At 38.9% G+C, this 19,754-nt stretch overlaps 1 protein-coding gene across 20 annotated transcripts; it reads right to left on the reverse strand.

The window, feature by feature from the left end:
• Positions 1-3,762: 3,762 nt before the first annotated feature.
• Positions 3,763-19,440, reverse strand: LOC127841771 (uncharacterized). Of its 20 annotated transcripts, XR_008031322.1 has the most exons (7): positions 19,097-19,440; positions 15,801-16,134; positions 15,132-15,295; positions 13,312-13,412; positions 12,643-12,806; positions 10,344-10,444; positions 9,249-9,838 (listed from the first exon to the last, which is right to left on the reverse strand). XR_008031322.1 is itself a non-coding variant. In XM_052370833.1 (5 exons), exons 1-4 carry the CDS (start codon positions 16,688-16,690, stop codon positions 5,448-5,450), a joined length of 372 nt encoding a protein of 123 aa, XP_052226793.1. In that variant the 5' UTR covers positions 16,691-16,790; the 3' UTR covers positions 3,763-4,862; positions 5,368-5,447. The 20 variants fall into 20 exon arrangements, 15 of the variants coding, with proteins under 15 accessions (XP_052226793.1, XP_052226794.1, XP_052226786.1 ...); XM_052370833.1 differs by lacking the exons at positions 12,643-12,806; positions 13,312-13,412; positions 15,132-15,295; positions 15,801-16,134; positions 19,097-19,440 and adding exons at positions 3,763-4,862; positions 5,368-5,468; positions 16,605-16,790 and having other exon boundaries at positions 9,675-9,838; XM_052370834.1 differs by lacking the exons at positions 9,249-9,838; positions 10,344-10,444; positions 12,643-12,806; positions 13,312-13,412; positions 19,097-19,440 and adding exons at positions 3,763-4,862; positions 7,856-7,956; positions 16,605-16,790 and having other exon boundaries at positions 15,801-15,901.
• Between the last annotated feature and the right edge of the window lie 314 nt (positions 19,441-19,754).

Below are 19,754 nucleotides of genomic sequence, written 5' to 3' on the forward strand. Positions count from 1 at the left end.
TATTCCTTTTTTCATTCACGTAGTTGAGTCGATTGACGCGATTGAAAAAGAGCGATAATGAAATCACTTCCTCTTCACACATGTTAAGATTGACAGCACTTGTATGGTTATAAACTCACATGTTTGCCACAATCACCCACTTTTGTGTTCCATTCTTCTCCAACGTTAGGGCCCACTTTCTCTAAATTACATTAGCCGCGATCTGTGAAAACGGTACTTTATACATCTCCGCACAGGCTAATCCGACACAACACTTACAGCGTCCATCGAATTTCCGTTTTAGAAGAGACTGCCTATAAACGAAAAATGCACAACGGCGGAAAGTGTCGACCCTGATAAGCCTGCGCGGACTGCACAATTATGTCTGAGACGACACAGTACGCACATGCATTAAGCACAGTTTTCACAGAACGCGGCTCGTAGTGTAACAGTTTTGACGAATACAATCGAAATGCAAAAGAACAAATGTATTCTAAATTGCTTGTTGGTCCACCATTAAATATCTTGCATGCTATGTTCAATAAGTGTTTTTTTTTTTTTTAGCTTAAGCCATTGGGTTGATTGAAATTGCATTAAATGCTATAAATGATTTACTAGGCCTGGACATCACTTTCCCCGCTATGGCCCAAAGCTAATGTGTTGTGTTTGCATTGCAGATTAAATGCAAATAAAAAAGATAAATGTTAACAACATTTGGGTCCCCGAAAATGTCGAATATCACTAACCCATACAAAACGCCGGAAGTTGCTGAAGGCAACGTTCAAATGGGACGTTTGTGGATTGGGAAACACGCGCAGTAAACTGATCAAAAATTGATACATTTACACCACCTTCCCCCAGTTTGTAAGAGGCTTATATGTTCGCAGATTACAAAGTTCCATGTTGACACTTATTGCGATATTAGAACACTATTGTAACACAATATTCACGATGCATGTTTAATGTGCATGCACTTTTATATCCATATTGAATTTTGTTAACCTTATTTTTTTAATAAAACGTCGAAGAGACCTGATAAAGAAAGTAACACAATATAAGAAAACTCTGGCACTATTTCCTTTTTCAAATAACCATGGAATATTAAAACTGAGAATGATTATTTCCAGAAGTCAATGATAAATAAATAAAATCTCTCCAGCATGGTATGCTATTTTTCTTCCTCATCGACACTTACCAGCATTCGACGATCACTAGTGCGTCCCGTGCGGAGAAAACTGGCCTTAATGCATCTGCATCAAGAGTCGTCCAAGATAAGATAGTGTTAACATGGCAATTAAAAAAAAGAATAGCTTCTAAAAAATCTGTAAGTGAGGCGGCTTGATGCCACAAATGACGTAGACTCTTACCGAAAACAAAGCTTCGTTTATTTACTAGTATTTAACCATGTCATGGTACGCACATCAAATCAGCCAAGTTTTCTCATAACAATGCTATATCCAAATCGTGATTGAAGATTTAAAGGGACCTGTTCGCAGACTTTCGTATTTATGCAATGGTTTGGATACGCTGTAATAATTATAATGGCAAAAAGTAGAATACAGAGTATTGCCTTCCTCGAGAATCGTACACGGGACCTCTTAAAACGAAAGTGTGTGCGCTACCCTTATAATGCACAGTATTTTATATATTTATCGAATCATAAACGGTTTCTTTTTTCTGAGTGTTTGTAGAAAATATCGATGAATAGCATTAGAGGCGCTCTATTATTTTACGACTTTTGACATGAGGATTATCAATTAATTAACCAATAATTTAAAAAAAATCTTAGTCAAAGGTATTTTGTTTGTTACAACATTATAGGTATACTCGTTTTAAATATGTGGCAATTCTTTTGAAAATCGTATTTTAACCAAACTGTTAAGAGATCCCTTTAAAGCTTGCAACTGTCGTTCAAGTTTTGCTGACAAAAACTGTTTGGCCAGTAAATTCCTTTGAAGCTCGGATAACAGGTTGACACAATGACATGGTCATAATTGAAAGCTGAAAGAAAAATATTGATCATAAACTATAATTAATTATGTTTTATATGTGCAATATGTTATCAACATGATGCATGTACACATACAAACTCCACAAGATGCATGCGTTAGTTCAGGCACCTATGCATGTTTGTATAGGTCCCTGGTTAGTTATGAGGTTGGTCGGCGTGGTGGACCAAGGCGTTTGCCTTTCCTCCTACAGCACTACTTTTAGGAAGATTTTGTGCATGTGCCTATATGTTACGGCAGTGAAAAATATACAAAGTTGGCAGTGCCGGATAAAGCACGTTGAGGCCCATGGGAATTGAAACTTGTGGGGCCTACCAATGCAAATGCTGGCAAAACATACAATCTGCCAATTTTCTTAAGTTTAAACCTATTTATTTAATGCTTTCCGGTGGTTTATAGAGAAATATCAGTGAATTAAAACTGATAATTTCACTGTTTCAAACAGTGAAAATTATCAGTGAGAATTATCGATGATTTTCATTGTTTACTGTGAAATGACGTCATTTTTTTGACGAAATGACGTCATTATCCCAGCAAAATTCGTTAGTTAAACTCTTGAACAATGTATATAAACTGTGAAAATGCATTAAATAAAAAGAAAAATTGTTGGATTCGGTGGATTATCGACTTTAATTCACTCGTGATCATAGAAAACATATATTTTCACTCGTGGCTGCGCCACTCGTGAAAATATTATTTTATATGATCACTCGTGAATTAAAATCGATAATCCACCGGATCCAACAAATATCCTCTATTTATTTCAGCACGATTGCATCGAAAGCCTCAGGCTTATAGAAACGCTCTCAGGTCCGTTTCCTGGGCGTATAACCGGTACTTGGTGTCTTTGGAGGAAGATCAATTTTCTTTAAAGGGGCATTTTCACAGATTTTGGCATGTTTTGAGCAATCTTCGTAGGTTCACAAAATTAAACGACAACAACAGAACTCTCCAAATTATTCAATCGTTTCGCGTTGCAACGCTTTATAATTTTCAGGTTTTTAAATCGTCGAATGATGCATATAATAGCTATATTAGACCATGGTAAATGAAATGTTCAGTATTACTGTTTCCTCACAAATATCCTAACTAAAACGAAAATTTGCGTGTCTGAAACAACTTTTTTCAATTTTGTCAATTTACCAAAAAGATCCCTTTAACTAGTATTCAATGAAAAATATTTTCTTATTCGTCAAAAATGACGCAGAGTGAAAGAGCACTGTATTGAGTGCCCTCTCTGCCTAATGGTTAATTTAGTCCTAAGTTGGTGTGTAATTAGTTTAGAATTATTTACAGCCTTTAATACTCTGGGTCTGCCTTTGTGGGTCTGCCTTGGTTTCCCTTTGGTACACTGGAAGAGTTGTGTCCCCTATATGTTAATTAGCCATTACTGAAGTCTTCTTTTTATTATGGTTATATTACACTAATTCCGATTCCCATAGGGTCCCATTATAAAACTGACAACTTTCACAGCATTTTTCTTGCCTTTTCGACGTATCAATTTTTCCGAACCTGGTATCATTTTAAAGATGGATCTGTCCTCTTCCAATAATTGCAATCAAAAACATACTGTCTCGCAACTTCTAAGAAAGTAAATCGCTGTCGAATGAACCCACCGTTGAAAAACGTGTTTCGGAATCCTAATTTCGACAAAAGCCCCACACAATAGAAAACACACCCTCAAAAGTCCATCTTTTAAGTTAGCTTCCAATCCAAGGCATCAAAGTACTCCAGACACATACAGGATATTACAAATAACCACAAAAAACATGTCTCACGTTGTTAAATGGCTTATATTCAAGAAGAGAAAAGGAACTCTTTAGAAATAGGCACTACTTTCGAATGGACCACGGAGGGATACACAATGATTTAGTGTAATGTAACCTTTAAGGGAACTCAACTTTGTCCTATCCTTTTAAAACTTTCTCCACATGAGATTTTAACTATTTCCACAATGAATATGCAATTTCAGTGCATTCGGAGGGGGGAAAAGGCCTTAAAATGGCTGTTTAAAGCGGTGACTAAATTGGCCGCAGTCAAGTCGGAATGCATGATTTTTAGTCTAAGTGACGACAGCTGATTTTGTGTCTCTAATTATTGTTACGCGTAACTTTTATGGCAAAAACTGGGATCATTGCATGCGAAATTCACCAATATATCAGCAAAAGGCCCAAATAAATGTATTGATTGTGAATCAGTGTACTTTTCTTGATGAAAAAGGAGACTTTTTTTTAAATTTTAAGCACTTTTTTCACACAAAAAAACTCACTGACAGCATATAAAATCATGTTTTTCAAGAAAATTATTATTAAAAGCTTCACTTACAATCTAAACATACACATTGCAATTAAAATAATTAATGCTATCATGATGAGAGGAATAATTTGCAGCTTTCAAGCCGATACAAGCCTGCTACCCAAAATTAACACTTGAAATGGCGCAAATCGCTCCTTCAACAGCTTACGACACAATGTGACATTTGTTGCTCATCCAGATAGTCTCTCTCATTAAAATAAGTCCTGTTGGCTTCATTTTATTAAGTGTTCTCTTTAAAATCCAGCGTTGAAAGCTTAAGTTTTGCAAAAATGCCACAGTCCCCATGCAAAAAAGCATGTTTGCTAAGGAATTCCTGCCCGAGGGGCCACACTAATGTCAGAAAAGTCATTTGGGTGTGATTCCTCTGTAGTTCAGTGTACATTCATTTCACTACCTGGGGATGACTATCAGGATCAATTTTCCCAGCTTGGTGAAGTGTTGACCTTTCAGGATGTCGATGGATCGTCCACAAGGGCTGCACCACTGCGGCCATGGTACCGGACAGGGAGTCGGATTGAGGTGTACACAAACCCGGAGTCAGGCAAGGATCATCCAGACCTTTAATAAAATAAAATGTTAAGGCCCCTGAAACTGGCAATTATGTTCAACACTGAGATAAGGAAACACATAAAGGAGACATCATGCCATGGCTTTATCATTATTGACACGGCAAACTCGAGCAGCTGGGGACTCGGCTCTAAACAAAACAGGTATGCTCTATCAATCCGAGCAAGATGGCATGTCAGAGTTAAAAAGAGCAAACAAACATACAAAAGAGATGTAAAGGAAATAGAAATTAAATGCCAGAAGTAATTTCAAGTATTTTTTTTTTGTCTGCAAGGGTTGCTGTGGAAAATAGTGCTTAACGCATAGTTTGGCCTGTCGGGGTTCTGCTGGCAAGAACACATCGAAGTCATATCTGCCCGAGAACTGTAAGCTTGAGATAACCATATCTGATGAAGTACTGCTTGAAGAATGCATTCTAATTGTACTTGAACCAGATAGCATTGACAGCACAAGGCTTCAGACCCCCCAAAAGTGTGAGGCTTTCAATAGTGCTTACCTGATACCAGACCGCAATGCCCAAGACAGTGACTTTCTCCCGGAACTGCACAGGCCGCATCCGCAGCACAATCCTTAAGCTCAATCATGGTCTGGCTGACTCTGAAATAGTGAAATCTGAATTTACAGATGCTCCTTTTTCTAAAGGTTATGAGTTTATTGCCTATCTTAAAAGCAATCACAATGACATACTAAAGAAGACATGTGCATTTCTGAAAAGACATACAGCTGCCCGATACTCGACTAGGAAAAGGCGCTATGGTCTTCACTCTGAAATTCATTACTCTAAGGGCTTAACAGAACCAAAGCCAGATCTTACAGCTAAATGGCCCCACCTACAGCTAAATATGCTTTATAGGTTGAAAATAAAGTTATTTGTCTGAAGAATTAGCACTATTTACTCATCAGCTATGTTGCTTCACCGGCCGCAATTCTGTAAACATAGTGTATATATGGAAATACCTAGTCTACCGCATGCGACGCACCACTACGTCCACTGTAAATACACAGCTAAGTTAGTACTCTAACGAACAAACTGAAATTCATGTTTGAATTAAACAATCAGTATGATGACTCTCATTGAAATCATGTCCAGTGCACCAGTCAGAGCAAGACAGCTAGCGGATTGTTGACCGTCTGCGGCTCAAAGGGACAAATGGTCAGGCCTACAAACAAAGAGAAAAATGGCATAAATGGGTTGCATTCATGTGATTTGGCATATTTTTCATCTTGCTCTCCACCTGAAACTTCAATCTTTGGACATAATAATATTTACATTCAAGATTTGTTGGAAATGTAACCCTTACTTGTCCATACCAGGTCCCCCTCCCATCTGGAACAGTCCAAAACCACCTAAAACATCCATTTGAACCAAAATATTGACATCTCTCATCTATTTTAGCACCCAAATCATCAAAACATTCATTAAAATTCATGTTCTACTTGTCTCGCTTGCAGACGAATCCATGTGACCTTGACATTGCAGTAAATGTGCTTTTTTAAGGGAACTCAACTTTGTCCTATCCTTTTCAAACTTTCTCCACATGAGATTTAAACTATTTCCACAATGAATATGCAATTTCAGTGCATTCGGAGGGGGGAAAAGGCCTTAAAATGGCCGTTTAAAGCGGTGACTAAATTGGCCGCAGTCAAGTCGGAATGCATGATTTTTAGTCTAAGTGACGACAGCTGATTTTGTGTCTCTAATTATTGTTACGCGTAACTTTTATGGCAAAAACTGGGATCATTGCATGCGAAATTCACCAATATATCAGCAAAAGGCCCAAATAAATGTATTGATTGTGAATCAGTGTACTTTTCTTGATGAAAAAGGAGACTTTTTTTTATTTTAAGCACTTTTTTCACACAAAAAAACTCACTGACAGCATATAAAATCATGTTTTTCAAGAAAATTATTATTAAAAGCTTCACTTACAATCTAAACATACACATTGCAATTAAAATAATTAATGCTATCATGATGAGAGGAATAATTTGCAGCTTTCAAGCCGATACAAGCCTGCTACCCAAAATTAACACTTGAAATGGCGCAAATCGCTCCTTCAACAGCTTACGACACAATGTGACATTTGTTGCTCATCCAGATAGTCTCTCTCATTAAAATAAGTCCTGTTGGCTTCATTTTATTAAGTGTTCTCTTTAAAATCCAGCGTTGAAAGCTTAAGTTTTGCAAAAATGCCACAGTCCCCATGCAAAAAAGCATGTTTGCTAAGGAATTCCTGCCCGAGGGGCCACACTAATGTCAGAAAAGTCATTTGGGTGTGATTCCTCTGTAGTTCAGTGTACATTCATTTCACTACCTGGGGATGACTATCAGGATCAATTTTCCCAGCTTGGTGAAGTGTTGACCTTTCAGGATGTCGATGGATCGTCCACAAGGGCTGCACCACTGCAGCCATGGTACCGGACAGAGAGTCGGATTGAGGTGTACACAAACCCGGAGTCAGGCAAGGATCATCCAGACCTTTAATAAAATAAAATGTTAAGGCCCCTGAAACTGGCAATTATGTTCAACACTGAGATAAGGAAACACATAAAGGAGACATCATGCCATGGCTTTATCATTATTGACACGGCAAACTCGAGCAGCTGGGGACTCGGCTCTAAACAAAACAGGTATGCTCTATCAATCCGAGCAAGATGGCATGTCAGAGTTAAAAAGAGCAAACAAACATACAAAAGAGATGTAAAGGAAATTAGAAATTAAATGCCAGAAGTAATTTCAAGTATTTTTTTTTGTCTGCAAGGGTTGCTGTGGAAAATAGTGCTTAACGCATAGTTTGGCCTGTCGGGGTTCTGCTGGCAAGAACACATCGAAGTCATATCTGCCCGAGAACTGTAAGCTTGAGATAACCATATCTGATGAAGTACTGCTTGAAGAATGCATTCTAATTGTACTTGAACCAGATAGCATTGACAGCACAAGGCTTCAGACCCCCCAAAAGTGTGAGGCTTTCAATAGTGCTTACCTGATACCAGACCGCAATGCCCAAGACAGTGACTTTCTCCCGGAACTGCACAGGCCGCATCCCCAGCACAATCCTTAAGCTCAATCATGGTCTGGCTGACTCTGAAATAGTGAAATCTGAATTTACAGATGCTCCTTTTTCTAAAGGTTATGAGTTTATTGCCTATCTTAAAAGCAATCACAATGACATACTAAAGAAGACATGTGCATTTCTGAAAAGACATACAGCTGCCCGATACTCGACTAGGAAAAGGCGCTATGGTCTTCACTCTGAAATTCATTACTCTAAGGGCTTAACAGAACCAAAGCCAGATCTTACAGCTAAATGGCCCCACCTACAGCTAAATATGCTTTATAGGTTGAAAATAAAGTTATTTGTCTGAAGAATTAGCACTATTTACTCATCAGCTATGTTGCTTCACAGGCCGCAATTCTGTAAACATAGTGTATATATGGAAATACCTAGTCTACCGCATGCGACGCACCACTACGTCCACTGTAAATACACAGCTAAGTTAGTACTCTAACGAACAAACTGAAATTCATGTTTGAATTAAACAATCAGTATGATGACTCTCATTGAAATCATGTCCAGTGCACCAGTCAGAGCAAGACAGCTAGCGGATTGTTGACCGTCTGCGGCAAAAGGGACAAATGGTCAGGCCTACAAACAAAGAGAAAAATGGCATAAATGGGTTGCATTCATGTGATTTGGCATATTTTTCATCTTGCTCTCCACCTGAAACTTCAATCTTTGGACATAATAATATTTACATTCAAGATTTGTTGGAAATGTAACCCTTACTTGTCCATACCAGGTCCCCCTCCCATCTGGAACAGTCCAAAACCACCTAAAACATCCATTTGAACCAAAATATTGACATCTCTCATCTATTTTAGCACCCAAATCATCAAAACATTCATTAACATTCATGTTCTACTTGTCTCGCTTGCAGACGAATCCATGTGACCTTGACATTGCAGTAAATGTGCTTTTTTAAGGGAACTCAACTTTGTCCTATCCTTTTCAAACTTTCTCCACATGAGATTTAAACTATTTCCACAATGAATATGCAATTTCAGTGCATTCGGAGGAGGGAAAAGGCCTTAAAATGGCCGTTTAAAGCGGTGACTAAATTGGCCGCAGTCAAGTCGGAATGCATGATTTTTAGTCTAAGTGACGACAGCTGATTTTGTGTCTCTAATTATTGTTATGCGTAACTTTTATGGCAAAAACTGGGATCATTGCATGCGAAATTCACCAATATATCAGCAAAAGGCCCAAATAAATGTATTGATTGTGAATCAGTGTACTTTTCTTGATGAAAAAGGAGACTTTTTTTTTATTTTAAGCACTTTTTTCACACAAAAAAACTCACTGACAGCATATAAAATCATGTTTTTCAAGAAAATTATTATTAAAAGCTTCACTTACAATCTAAACATACACATTGCAATTAAAATAATTAATGCTATCATGATGAGAGGAATAATTTGCAGCTTTCAAGCCGATACAAGCCTGCTACCCAAAATTAACACTTGAAATGGCGCAAATCGCTCCTTCAACAGCTTACGACACAATGTGACATTTGTTGCTCATCCAGATAGTCTCTCTCATTAAAATAAGTCCTGTTGGCTTCATTTTATTAAGTGTTCTCTTTAAAATCCAGCGTTGAAAGCTTAAGTTTTGCAAAAATGCCACAGTCCCCATGCAAAAAAGCATGTTTGCTAAGGAATTCCTGCCCGAGGGGCCACACTAATGTCAGAAAAGTCATTTGGGTGTGATTCCTCTGTAGTTCAGTGTACATTCATTTCACTACCTGGGGATGACTATCAGGATCAATTTTCCCAGCTTGGTGAAGTGTTGACCTTTCAGGATGTCGATGGATCGTCCACAAGGGCTGCACCACTGCGGCCATGGTACCGGACAGGGAGTCGGATTGAGGTGTACACAAACCCGGAGTCAGGCAAGGATCATCCAGACCTTTAATAAAATAAAATGTTAAGGCCCCTGAAACTGGCAATTATGTTCAACACTGAGATAAGGAAACACATAAAGGAGACATCATGCCATGGCTTTATCATTATTGACACGGCAAACTCGAGCAGCTGGGGACTCGGCTCTAAACAAAACAGGTATGCTCTATCAATCCGAGCAAGATGGCATGTCAGAGTTAAAAAGAGCAAACAAACATACAAAAGAGATGTAAAGGAAATTAGAAATTAAATGCCAGAAGTAATTTCAAGTATTTTTTTTTGTCTGCAAGGGTTGCTGTGGAAAATAGTGCTTAACGCATAGTTTGGCCTGTCGGGGTTCTGCTGGCAAGAACACATCGAAGTCATATCTGCCCGAGAACTGTAAGCTTGAGATAACCATATCTGATGAAGTACTGCTTGAAGAATGCATTCTAATTGTACTTGAACCAGATAGCATTGACAGCACAAGGCTTCAGACCCCCCAAAAGTGTGAGGCTTTCAATAGTGCTTACCTGATACCAGACCGCAATGCCCAAGACAGTGACTTTCTCCCGGAACTGCACAGGCCGCATCCGCAGCACAATCCTTAAGCTCAATCATGGTCTGGCTGACTCTGAAATAGTGAAATCTGAATTTACAGATGCTCCTTTTTCTAAAGGTTATGAGTTTATTGCCTATCTTAAAAGCAATCACAATGACATACTAAAGAAGACATGTGCATTTCTGAAAAGACATACAGCTGCCCGATACTCGACTAGGAAAAGGCGCTATGGTCTTCACTCTGAAATTCATTACTCTAAGGGCTTAACAGAACCAAAGCCAGATCTTACAGCTAAATGGCCCCACCTACAGCTAAATATGCTTTATAGGTTGAAAATAAAGTTATTTGTCTGAGGAACTAGCGCTATTTACTCATCAGCTATGTTGCTTCACCGGCCGCAATTCTGTAAACATAGTGTATATATGGAAATACCTAGTCTACCTGCATGCGACGCACCACTACGTCCACTGTAAATACACAGCTAAGTTAGTACTCTAACGAACAAACTGAAATTCATGTTTGAATTAAACAATCAGTATGATGACTCTCATTGAAATCATGTCCAGTGCACCAGTCAGAGCAAGACAGCTAGCGGATTGTTGACCGTCTGCGGCAAAAGGGACAAATGGTCAGGCCTACAAACAAAGAGAAAAATGGCATAAATGGGTTGCATTCATGTGATTTGGCATATTTTTCATCTTGCTCTCCACCTGAAACTTCAATCTTTGGACATAATAATATTTACATTCAAGATTTGTTGGAAATGTAACCCTTACTTGTCCATACCAGGTCCCCCTCCCATCCGGAACAGTCCAAAACCACCTAAAACATCCATTTGAACCAAAATATTGACATCTCTCATCTATTTTAGCACCCAAATCATCAAAACATTCATTAAAATTCATGTTCTACTTGTCTCGATTGCAGACGAATCCATGTGACCTTGACATTGCAGTAAATGTGCTTTTTTAAGGTTATATTACACTAATTCCGATTCCCATAGGGTCCCATTATAAAACTGACAACTTTCACAGCATTTTTCTTGCCTTTTCGACGTATCAATTTTTCCGAACCTGGTATCATTTTAAAGATGGATCTGTCCTCTTCCAATAATTGCAATCAAAAACATACCGTCTCGCAACTTCTAAGAAAGTAAATCGCTGTCGAATGAACCCACCGTTGAAAAACGTGTTTCGGAATCCTAATTTCGACAAAAGCCCCACACAATAGAAAACACACCCTCAAAAGTCCATCTTTTAAGTTAGCTTCCAATCCAAGGCATCAAAGTACTCCAGACACATACAGGATATTACAAATAACCACAAAAGACATGTCTCACATTGTTAAATGGCTTATATTCAAGAAGAGAAAAGGAACTCTTTAGAAATAAGGCACTACTTTCGAATGGACCACGGAGGGATACACAATGATTTAGTGTAATGTAACCTTTAAGGGAGCTCAACTTTGTCCTATCCTTTTCAAACTTTCTCCACATGAGATTTAAACTATTTCCACAATGAATATGCAATTTCAGTGCATTCGGAGGGGGGAAAAGGCCTTAAAATGGCCGTTTAAAGCGGTGACTAAATTGGCCGCAGTCAAGTCGGAATGCATGATTTTTAGTCTAAGTGACGACAGCTGATTTTGTGTCTCTAATTATTGTTACGCGTAACTTTTATGGCAAAAACTGGGATCATTGCATGCGAAATTCACCAATATATCAGCAAAAGGCCCAAATAAATGTATTGATTGTGAATCAGTGTACTTTTCTTGATGAAAAAGGAGACTTTTTTTTATTTTAAGCACTTTTTTCACACAAAAAAACTCACTGACAGCATATAAAATCATGTTTTTCAAGAAAATTATTATTAAAAGCTTCACTTACAATCTAACATACACATTGCAATTAAAATAATTAATGCTATCATGATGAGAGGAATAATTTGCAGCTTTCAAGCCGATACAAGCCTGCTACCCAAAATTAACACTTGAAATGGCGCAAATCGCTCCTTCAACAGCTTACGACACAATGTGACATTTGTTGCTCATCCAGATAGTCTCTCTCATTAAAATAAGTCCTGTTGGCTTCATTTTATTAAGTGTTCTCTTTAAAATCCAGCGTTGAAAGCTTAAGTTTTGCAAAAATGCCACAGTCCCCATGCAAAAAAGCATGTTTGCTAAGGAATTCCTGCCCAGAGGGGCCACACTAATGTCAGAAAAGTCATTTGGGTGTGATTCCTCTGTAGTTCAGTGTACATTCATTTCACTACCTGGGGATGACTATCAGGATCAATTTTCCCAGCTTGGTGAAGTGTTGACCTTTCAGGATGTCGATGGATCGTCCACAAGGGCTGCACCACTGCGGCCATGGTACCGGACAGGGAGTCGGATTGAGGTGTACACAAACCCGGAGTCAGGCAAGGATCATCCAGACCTTTAATAAAATAAAATGTTAAGGCCCCTGAAACTGGCAATTATGTTCAACACTGAGATAAGGAAACACATAAAGGAGACATCATGCCATGGCTTTATCATTATTGACACGGCAAACTCGAGCAGCTGGGGACTCGGCTCTAAACAAAACAGGTATGCTCTATCAATCCGAGCAAGATGGCATGTCAGAGTTAAAAAGAGCAAACAAACATACAAAAGAGATGTAAAGGAAATTAGAAATTAAATGCCAGAAGTAATTTCAAGTATTTTTTTTTGTCTGCAAGGGTTGCTGTGGAAAATAGTGCTTAACGCATAGTTTGGCCTGTCGGGGTTCTGCTGGCAAGAACACATCGAAGTCATATCTGCCCGAGAACTGTAAGCTTGAGATAACCATATCTGATGAAGGACTGCTTGAAGAATGCATTCTAATTGTACTTGAACCAGATAGCATTGACAGCACAAGGCTTCAGACCCCCCAAAAGTGTGAGGCTTTCAATAGTGCTTACCTGATACCAGACCGCAATGCCCAAGACAGTGACTTTCTCCCGGAACTGCACAGGCCGCATCCGCAGCACAATCCTTAAGCTCAATCATGGTCTGGCTGACTCTGAAATAGTGAAATCTGAATTTACAGATGCTCCTTTTTCTAAAGGTTATGAGTTTATTGCCTATCTTAAAAGCAATCACAATGACATACTAAAGAAGACATGTGCATTTCTGAAAAGACATACAGCTGCCCGATACTCGACTAGGAAAAGGCGCTATGGTCTTCACTCTGAAATTCATTACTCTAAGGGCTTAACAGAACCAAAGCCAGATCTTACAGCTAAATGGCCCCACCTACAGCTAAATATGCTTTATAGGTTGAAAATAAAGTTATTTGTCTGAAGAACTAGCGCTATTTACTCATCAGCTATGTTGCTTCACAGGCCGCAATTCTGTAAACATAGTGTATATATGGAAATACCTAGTCTACCGCATGCGACGCACCACTACGTCCACTGTAAACACACAGCTAAGTTAGTACTCTAACGAACAAACTGAAATTCATGTTTGAATTAAACAATCAGTATGATGACTCTCATTGAAATCATGTCCAGTGCACCAGTCAGAGCAAGACAGCTAGCGGATTGTTGACCGTCTGCGGCAAAAGGGACAAATGGTCAGGCCTACAAACAAAGAGAAAAATGGCATAAATGGGTTGCATTCATGTGATTTGGCATATTTTTCATCTTGCTCTCCACCTGAAACTTCAATCTTTGGACATTATAATATTTACATTCAAGATTTGTTGGAAATGTAACCCTTACTTGTCCATACCAGGTCCCCCTCCCATCCGGAACAGTCCAAAACCACCTAAAACATCCATTTGAACCAAAATATTGACATCTCTCATCTATTTTAGCACCCAAATCATCAAAACATTCATTAAAATTCATGTTCTACTTGTCTCGCTTGCAGACGAATCCATGTGACCTTGACATTGCAGTAAATGTGCTTTTTTAAGGGAACTCAACTTTGTCCTATCCTTTTCAAACTTTCTCCACATGAGATTTAAACTATTTTCCACAATTAATATGCAATTTCAGTGCATTCGGAGGAGGGAAAAGGACTTAAAATGGCCGTTTAAAGCGGTGACTAAATTGGCCGCAGTCAAGTCGGAATGCATGATTTTTAGTCTAAGTGACGACAGCTGATTTTGTGTCTCTAATTATTGTTACGCGTAACTTTTATGGCAAAAACTGGGATCATTGCATGCGAAATTCACCAATATATCAGCAAAAGGCCCAAATAAATGTATTGATTGTGAATCAGTGTACTTTTCTTGATGAAAAAGGAGACTTTTTTTTAATTTTAAGCACTTTTTTCACACAAAAAAACTCACTGACAGCATATAAAATCATGTTTTTCAAGAAAATTATGATTAAAAGCTTCACTTACAATCTAAACATACACATTGCAATTAAAATAATTAATGCTATCATGATGAAAGGAATAATTTGCAGCTTTCAAGCCGATACAAGCCTGCTACCCAAAATTAACACTTGAAATGGCGCAAATCGCTCCTTCAACAGCTTACGACACAATGTGACATTTGTTGCTCATCCAGATAGTCTCTCTCATTAAAATAAGTCCTGTTGGCTTCATTTTATTAAGTGTTCTCTTTAAAGTCCAGCGTTGAAAGCTTAAGTTTTGCAAAAATGCCACAGTCCCCATGCAAAAAAGCATGTTTGCTAAGGAATTCCTGCCCGAGGGGCCACACTAATGTCAGAAAAGTCATTTGGGTGTGATTCCTCTGTAGTTCAGTGTACATTCATTTCACTACCTGGGGATGACTATCAGGATCAATTTTCCCAGCTTGGTGAAGTGTTGACCTTTCAGGATGTCGATGGATCGTCCACAAGGGCTGCACCACTGCGGCCATGGTACCGGACAGGGAGTCGGATTGAGGTGTACACAAACCCGGAGTCAGGCAAGGATCATCCAGACCTTTAATAAAATAAAATGTTAAGGCCCCTGAAACTGGCAATTATGTTCAACACTGAGATAAGGAAACACATAAAGGAGACATCATGCCATGGCTTTATCATTATTGACACGGCAAACTCGAGCAGCTGGGGACTCGGCTCTAAACAAAACAGGTATGCTCTATCAATCCGAGCAAGATGGCATGTCAGAGTTAAAAAGAGCAAACAAACATACAAAAGAGATGTAAAGGAAATTAGAAATTAAATGCCAGAAGTAATTTCAAGTATTTTTTTTTGTCTGCAAGGGTTGCTGTGGAAAATAGTGCTTAACGCATAGTTTGGCCTGTCGGGGTTCTGCTGGCAAGAACACATCGAAGTCATATCTGCCCGAGAACTGTAAGCTTGAGATAACCATATCTGATGAAGTACTGCTTGAAGAATGCATTCTAATTGTACTTGAACCAGATAGCATTGACAGCACAAGGCTTCAGACCCCCCAAAAGTGTGAGGCTTTCAATAGTGCTTACCTGATACCAGACCGCAATGCCCAAGACAGTGACTTTCTCCCGGAACTGCACAGGCCGCATCCGCAGCACAATCCTTAAGCTCAATCATGGTCTGGCTGACTCTGAAATAGTGAAATCTGAATTTACAGATGCTCCTTTTTCTAAAGGTTATGAGTTTATTGCCTATCTTAAAAGCAATCACAATGACATACTAAAGAAGACATGTGCATTTCTGAAAAGACATACAGCTGCCCGATACTCGACTAGGAAAAGGCGCTATGGTCTTCACTCTGAAATTCATTACTCTAAGGGCTTAACAGAACCAAAGCCAGATCTTACAGCTAAATGGCCCCACCTACAGCTAAATATGCTTTATAGGTTGAAAATAAAGTTCTTTGTCTGAAGAACTAGCGCTATTAACTCATCAGCTATGTTGCTTCACTGGCCGCAATTCTGTAAACATAGTGTATATATGGAAATACCTAGTCTACCGCATGCGACGCACCACTACGTCCACTGTAAATACACAGCTAAGTTAGTACTCTAATGAACAAACTGAAATTCATGTTTGAATTAAACAATCAGTATGATGACTCTCATTGAAATCATGTCCAGTGCACCAGTCAGAGCAAGACAGCTAGCGGATTGTTGACCGTCTGCGGCAAAAGGGACAAATGGTCAGGCCTACAAACAAAGAGAAAAATGGCATAAATGGGTTGCATTCATGTGATTTGGCATATTTTTCATCTTGCTCTCCACCTGAAACTTCAATCTTTGGACATAATAATATTTACATTCAAGATTTGTTGGAAATGTAACCCTTACTTGTCCATACCAGGTCCCCCTCCCATCCGGAACAGTCCAAAACCACCTAAAACATCCATTTGAACCAAAATATTGACATCTCTCATCTATTTTAGCACCCAAATCATCAAAACATTCATTAAAATTCATGTTCTACTTGTCTCGCTTGCAGACGAATCCATGTGACCTTGACATTGCAGTAAATGTGCTTTTAGGTTATATTACACTAATTCCGATTCCCATAGGGTCCCATTATAAAACTGACAACTTTCACAGCATTTTTCTTGCCTTTTCGACGTATCAATTTTTCCGAACCTGGTATCATTTTAAAGATGGATCTGTCCTCTTCCAATAATTGCAATCAAAAACATACCGTCTCGCAACTTCTAAGAAAGTAAATCGCTGTCGAATGAACCCACCGTTGAAAAACGTGTTTCGGAATCCTAATTCGACAAAAGCCCCACACAATAGAAAACACACCCTCAAAAGTCCATCTTTTAAGTTAGCTTCCAATCCAAGGCATCAAAGTACTCCAGACACATACAGGATATTACAAATAACCACAAAAGACATGTCTCACATTGTTAAATGGCTTATATTCAAGAAGAGAAAAGGAACTCTTTAAAATAGGCACTACTTTCGAATGGACCACGGAGGGATACACAATGATTTAGTGTAATGTAACCTTTAAGGGAACTCAACTTTGTCCTATCCTTTTCAAACTTCCTCCACATGAGATTTAAACTATTTCCACAATGAATATGCAATTTCAGTGCATTCGGAGGGGGGAAAAGGCCTTAAAATGGCCGTTTAAAGCGGGTGACTAAATTGGCCGCAGTCAAGTCGGAATGCATGATTTTTAGTCTAAGTGACGACAGCTGATTTTGTGTCTCTAATTATTGTTACGCGTAACTTTTATGGCAAAAAACTGGGATCATTGCATGCGAAATTCACCAATATATCAGCAAAAGGCCCAAATAAATGTATTGATTGTGAATCAGTGTACTTTTCTTGATGAAAAAGGAGACTTTTTTTTTATTTTAAGCACTTTTTTCACACAAAAAAACTCACTGACAGCATATAAAATCATGTTTTTCAAGAAAATTATTATTAAAAGCTTCACTTACAATCTAAACATACACATTGCAATTAAAATAATTAATGCTATCATGATGAGAGGAATAATTTGCAGCTTTCAAGCCGATACAAGCCTGCTACCCAAAATTAACACTTGAAATGGCGCAAATCGCTCCTTCAACAGCTTACGACACAATGTGACATTTGTTGCTCATCCAGATAGTCTCTCTCATTAAAATAAGTCCTGTTGGCTTCATTTTATTAAGTGTTCTCTTTAAAATCCAGCGTTGAAAGCTTAAGTTTTGCAAAAATGCCACAGTCCCCATGCAAAAAAGCATGTTTGCTAAGGAATTCCTGCCCGAGGGGCCACACTAATGTCAGAAAAGTCATTTGGGTGTGATTCCTCTGTAGTTCAGTGTACATTCATTTCACTACCTGGGGATGACTTTCAGGATCAATTTTCCCAGCTTGGTGAAGTGTTGACCTTTCAGGATGTCGATGGATCGTCCACAAGGGCTGCACCACTGCGGCCATGGTACCGGACAGGGAGTCGGATTGAGGTGTACACAAACCCGGAGTCAGGCAAGGATCATCCAGACCTTTAATAAAATAAAATGTTAAGGCCCCTGAAACTGGCAATTATGTTCAACACTGAGATAAGGAAACACATAAAGGAGACATCATGCCATGGCTTTATCATTATTGACACGGCAAACTCGAGCAGCTGGGGACTCGGCTCTAAACAAAACAGGTATGCTCTATCAATCCGAGCAAGATGGCATGTCAGAGTTAAAAAGAGCAAACAAACATACAAAAGAGATGTAAAGGAAATTAGAAATTAAATGCCAGAAGTAATTTCAAGTATTTTTTTTGTCTGCAAGGGTTGCTGTGGAAAATAGTGCTTAACGCATAGTTTGGCCTGTCGGGGTTCTGCTGGCAAGAACACATCGAAGTCATATCTGCCCGAGAACTGTAAGCTTGAGATAACCATATCTGATGAAGTACTGCTTGAAGAATGCATTCTAATTGTACTTGAACCAGATAGCATTGACAGCACAAGGCTTCAGACCCCCCAAAAGTGTGAGGCTTTCAATAGTGCTTACCTGATACCAGACCGCAATGCCCAAGACAGTGACTTTCTCCCGGAACTGCACAGGCCGCATCCGCAGCACAATCCTTAAGCTCAATCATGGTCTGGCTGACTCTGAAATAGTGAAATCTGAATTTACAGATGCTCCTTTTTCTAAAGGTTATGAGTTTATTGCCTATCTTAAAAGCAATCACAATGACATACTAAAGAGACATGTGCATTTCTGAAAAGACATACAGCTGCCCGATACTCGACTAGGAAAAGGCGCTATGGTCTTCACTCTGAAATTCATTACTCTAAGGGCTTAACAGAACCAAAGCCAGATCTTACAGCTAAATGGCCCCACCTACAGCTAAATATGCTTTATAGGTTGAAAATAAAGTTATTTGTCTGAAGAACTAGCGCTATTTACTCATCAGCTATGTTGCTTCACCGGCCGCAATTCTGTAAACATAGTGTATATATGGAAATACCTAGTCTACCGCATGCGACGCACCACTACGTCCACTGTAAATACACAGCTAAGTTAGTACTCTAACGAACAAACTGAAATTCATGTTTGAATTAAACAATCAGTATGATGACTCTCATTGAAATCATGTCCAGTGCACCAGTCAGAGCAAGACAGCTAGCGGATTGTTGACCGTCTGCGGCAAAAGGGACAAATGGTCAGGCCTACAAACAAAGAGAAAAATGCCATAAATGGGTTGCATTCATGTGATTTGGCATATTTTTCATCTTGCTCTCCACCCTGAAACTTCAATCTTTGGACATAATAATATTTACATTCAAGATTTGTTGGAAATGTAACCCTTACTTGTCCATACCAGGTCCCCCTCCCATCCGGAACAGTCCAAAACCACCTAAAACATCCATTTGAACCAAATATTGACATCTCTCATCTATTTTAGCACCCAAATCATCAAAACAGTCATTAAAATTCATGTTCTACTACTTGTCTCGATTGCAGACGAATCAATGTGACCTTGACATTGCAGTAAATG

This window comes from Dreissena polymorpha, chromosome 8 (genome assembly GCF_020536995.1).
Source record: "Dreissena polymorpha isolate Duluth1 chromosome 8, UMN_Dpol_1.0, whole genome shotgun sequence".
NCBI classification, from domain to species: Eukaryota; Metazoa; Mollusca; class Bivalvia; order Myida; family Dreissenidae; genus Dreissena; species Dreissena polymorpha.

Coding starts and splice junctions, on each gene's coding strand:
- LOC127841771 (XM_052370833.1), bottom strand. CDS start 16,690: ATGAGAGATGTCAATATTTTGGTTCAAATGGATGTTTTAGGTGGTTTT. Junction 10,445..16,604: donor GGGGGACCTGGTATGGACAA/GTAAGGGTTACA, acceptor TCACTATTTCAG/AGTCAGCCAGACCATGATTG. Junction 9,839..10,343: donor GCATTGCGGTCTGGTATCAG/GTAAGCACTATT, acceptor ATTTTATTAAAG/GTCTGGATGATCCTTGCCTG.